At 39.2% G+C, this 4,926-nt stretch overlaps 1 protein-coding gene across 1 annotated transcript in view; it reads left to right on the top strand.

Moving 5' to 3' along the window:
- The window catches only part of LOC102828972 (phosphoglycerate kinase 1-like), a 1,247-nt gene extending 806 nt beyond the window's left edge, over window positions 1–441 (top strand). Inside the window, exon 2 of the mRNA XM_006871643.1 lies at window positions 5–441. Within this exon, the coding sequence (XP_006871705.1) occupies window positions 5–441 (437 nt within the window). The remainder of the gene's footprint in view (window positions 1–4) is intronic.
- Window positions 442–4,926: the final 4,485 nt, after the last annotated feature.

The raw sequence follows: 4,926 nt of genomic DNA, 5'->3' as shown, positions 1-4,926 counted from the left end.
AAAGCTGAGAAGAATGGTGTGAAGATTACCTTGCCTATTGACTTTGTCATTGCTGACAAGTTTGATGAGAATGCCAAAACTGGCCAAGCCACTGTGGCCTCTGGCATACCTGCTAGCTGGATGGGCTTGGACTGTGGTCCTGAGAGCAGCAAGAAGTATGCAGAGGCTGTCACTCGGGCTAAGCAGATTGTGTGGAATGGACCTGTGGGGGTATTTGAATGGGAAGCTTTTGCCCGGGGAACCAAAGCCCTCATGGATGAGGTGGTAAAAGTCACTTCCAGGGGCTGCATCACTATCATAGGTGGTGGAGATACTGCCACTTGCTGTGCCAAATGGAACACTGAGGAGAAAGTCAGCCATGTGAGCACTGGGGGTGGTGCTAGTCTGGAGTTCCTGAAAGGTAAAGTTCTTCCTGGGGTGGATGCTCTCAGCAACGTTTAGTGATTTCCTGCCCTTTGGTTCCTGTACACAGTCCTAAGTCAACTGAGTGCTTTCACTTTGGCATTAGCTTGTCAAGATTCTGCTACTGGTAAGAGATGAAACACCAGGAACCCTTAAAACATATTCACAGCATCTCAGCTCGTTATGGCACTCTGGATTTTCCTACATTCTTCAATTTAAATTTCTAGTGGCTAACTAGTGCTTTCTAGAATGTGTATATTTATGTTTTGCATGTTAAAAGAAAGTGAGCTTAGTTCTCTTTAAATAGCTTACTCTGATTAACTTTGTCATTGTATTATTACTGGAATGGAAATAAGAAATTCCAGTTTTAAGCAGGTATGGGGACAAAGTTGATAATCTATTAAATAAACAATATGATTGTCCATTTAAAAAAAAAAAAAGAGAGATGGAATACACAAGATTGAACAACAACACGCAAGAGAGATGGGATACACAAGATTGGATGCTGCTGCCTAGAAGTTGAAGCACATATTGTGATACGAAAAACTTTTTATTTGTAATCAGGGAAAGTTCACATTAAAATAATAATAGAAAGAACAGTATAGTACATATATGCCAGTAACATAAGCATTTATTATGACTTTCAAGACATATGTATTATAAGTTCTGAATGCACTGCACAATTATATTCCTGGTATGACGCTATGGGATAATGCACTAGACTGCAAGGTCGATTTGAGCCACAAAGTTGGCAGTTCAAACGTGCTTTGCACTCCTTGGGAATCCTATACAGGGTTGCTATAAGTTGGAATTGACTCAAAGACACTTAACAACAGCAATTATATACCTAGCATTGTATATACAAGTATATATACTTTATATACAAGCAACATGAGATGCATGCATTGTGTATGGGAAATTATTGCATTCACTATATATGCTTGTGTCTGCTATGTCTCATACCAGAAATTCTGAAGCCAAGGAACCACAGACATACATGCAATTGAAGGTTGCACAAACTGATGTTAAGGGGTGCATGTCCGTAATCAAAGGAAATATTGTATTGCTCAAGAGAAAAAAAAATCATTGTGGTTTTAGAGTATATAATTCTGAAGTCCCTTATAATTTTTCTAAGCTAGGAAAAGTACACTACTTTGTTGTTGTTAAGTGCCATCAAGTCGGGTCCAATTCATAGCGACCCATTGTAGGGTTTCTGAGGAGCAGCTGGTGAGCTTAAACTGCCGACACTGAGTTTCAAACCGACCTTGTAGTCCAGCACATTTACTAACAGCACCATACCAGGACTCTTTTAACTGCTATTAAATAACCCATCAGTGGAGGCAGAAAAAAAGAAAACTACCCCCAGACCACTTGTCTTTGAAAAACAATTGCTTGTGGAAATGAATTATCTTCACTGAAAAGAATGAATATTAATTCAAAGGAAATTTTCCTTTAGTGGATAATGGGGATTAAGGATCATTTGCATTTCCATTTCATAACCCCCCTTCCCCACTTTTAAACATTTTGCTCTCGCCTTTTGAGTCTCCTCTTTCCAGTTTTACCACCTTTCTCCTGTGCTTTACTCATCACTCCCTCCCCACCTGTCAACTTTACACTAGTTGAATAAGGAAATAAACATTTCAATGACAACGGATACTTTTGTTTTTCAGAAATAATTAAAGGGTTGATGGTTATTAGTAAGAATAAAAATGACATATATTGGCTGTCCAGAATACTTATATGTATGGTGGTGGTGGTTGTGGTTGTGTGCCATGGAGTCAGTTCTGTCTCATAGCCACCCTGCAAAGAGTGTGGAAAATAATTTAAAATGTGATCTTAATCTTTATGAGCAAGGTTTATTTTGTATCTCATTAAAAGAAAAAGGAAAAAAACAAAAAAAGCTCAGTTCTGTAACAGGGCTCAAAGACTGTCTTAAGGAAGACAGTACTGAGCCCTACTTCATGTTTTCCTTGACTCTGATGATAACTAGAACAATAGGGAATATCACTGTCCTTTATTTGGCGTTCAGTCAGTAGTGTTCTAACTTGGCTAGGCCACAAACTTTTGTAATGGCCTTGGGCAAGTTATTTAACCTTTCAGCTTCAATTTCTGAATTTATATAACGAGACTTGGAGGCTAGTTATGTCTGAGTTCTCTTGCAGTTATTGGATCCTTTTTCTACTGTGCATAGTGTGGCTTTAAATGTTTACTGACTCGACACCTAACAACAACAACTAACAAGTTGTGCTCATGAGGAACCCATACATAGACCAAGTCATGCAAACAAAACCAGGGAACACTGAATGATTTAAAATCAGGAAACGGGTTGCCAATGCTGTATTGTTTCACCTTACTTATTCAATTTGTATGCTGAGCAAATAATGTGAGAAGCTGGATTATAAAAAGAACAACATGGCATCGGGATTGGAGAAGGATTCATTAACAACCTGTGATATGCAGGTGTTACAACCTTGCTTGCTAAAAGGGAAGAGGACTTAAAATACTTACTTGCACCTCAATGTAAAGGAAACAAAAATTCTCACAACTGGACTAATAAATGACATTATGATGTTGTTTTTCTTAAGTGCCCTTGAATTGGTTTGCACTCATAGTGACCCTGTGAGTCCAAGGAGCAGATGATGAGTTTGAACCACTGACTTTCCAGTTCAAACCAAATTTATGGTCTGCCGCATCCAGTTTAGCCTATTCTCTGCATCAGGCATGGAGAGATTAAACCCAAATAGAGACAATGGGAGATTAGACTGAAAAGGAAGACACAAGACACAAATAAATTAAGTAAAAGTTGGGACCAGGTGGGATGTAGCATTCTGATGGAGCTACTGCAACCCAGACTTGGTGCAGCAAGTTTATTTTATACACATATCACAGGGAAGTGCTTGGGGCAGGGTAAAAAGTGCAAGAACACTTTGTGCTGTTTGTGCATGCAGTAAGCAGAAATTTATCAGAAAAACTGTAACTTTGGGTAGCTAGCTGAAAGAGAGATTGGAGCAGCTAAATGTTTGTGCAGACTGAGCTAAAGGTCATGGCTGTGTACAAGGACATGCTTTGCAGGTTCCCTGTTCCCAGGGACTGCTTTGCAGACTCTCTGGGGCAGCCTGACTTGGGTACAGCCCGAGTTTCTGGACCACGACTGTGACAAGGAGCGCCTTTGACTTTCCATGTCCCATGGTTAAGCTTTGCAATAACCTAGGGGTCAGCCACAATCCTTTGGTTAAACTATCCCCATGCTGAGGACCTTTGGCTCAGTTGCTCCCAACAATGGTCGAGTGCTTGTCCTACAGTGCCACACTATGGAGAAAAGATTGAAGTTGTCAAAATTTTCATTTTGCTTGGATCCACAATCAACACTCATGCAACAGCAGCCCAGAAATCAAATGATGTATTGCATTAGGCAAATTTGCTGCGTAAGATCTTTTTAAAGTGTTTGAGAGCAAAGATATTACTTTTGGGATTAAGGTGAATCTTAACCAAGCCATGGTATTTTCAATTGTCTCATATGCATGTGAAAGTTGGACAATAAATAAGGAAGACCATAGAAGAATCGATGCATTTGAGTTATGATGTTGGTGAAGAATATTGAAAGTACTATGGACTTCTGGAAGAACAATCAAATCTGCATTATAAAAAGTAGTAGTATGCTCCTGAGAAGCCAGGATGACAAGACTTCATCTCTCACATTTCAGACATATTATCAGTAGGAACCCATCCATAAAGAAGGACATTATACATGATAAAGTGGAGGATCAGCAAAAATGGGGAAGTCCCTCAGAAGATAGATTGACATAGTGACAGCAGCAATGGGCTCAAGCATAGCAACTATTGTGAAGATGGAACAGGATTGGGTATTGTATTGTTCTGTCATTCATAGGGTAACTATGCATTGGAACATACTTGACATCACCTAACAACAACAACACATCAATTAAGAGGCATTTCCACCTATTTCAATTTAATTTGCTGAGTCATTAGAATTCAATGTCTCTTTTATTGTATTATTTTCATGATGGAATAAAATGTATTGGTTAAAGCCTAAGATCATGGAGTATGTTAGATAAACCCAAGTGTATTACCTATTTTTTTGCCTTTAGGCAAAACATTGATCCTCTCTAAACTTGTCCCTCTCTATCCTCTAATTGAATGAAGATGAGAATTTATCATAGTAACTGGATATACCAAGTGCACAATAGATATTTGTAGTGTATAGAGATGTTGTATTACTTCTAGACACTCAACATATTCTTTATCTGGCAATCATTAATAATGTTTATTGTTGTTAAGTGCTGACCATTGTTGTTGTTGTTGTCAGGTGCCATCGAGTCAGAACCAACTCATAGCGATCCCATGCACAGCAGAATGAAACAATGTCTGATCCTGGGCCAACCTCACTACAGCTGACACAATTGAGTCTATAAATGATGCCACCTGGCCAACCCATCTCATTGGGGGTCTTCCTCTTTTTCTCTGACCCTCCATCTTACCACGCATGACATCCTTCTCCAGCGA

Source organism: Chrysochloris asiatica, unplaced genomic scaffold (assembly GCF_000296735.1).
Source record: "Chrysochloris asiatica unplaced genomic scaffold, ChrAsi1.0 scaffold00171, whole genome shotgun sequence".
In the NCBI taxonomy this organism is placed as follows: Eukaryota; Metazoa; Chordata; class Mammalia; order Afrosoricida; family Chrysochloridae; genus Chrysochloris; species Chrysochloris asiatica.
Note: the sequence above shows the minus strand (reverse complement) of the source record. Positions and strands in the feature narration are given on the sequence as shown.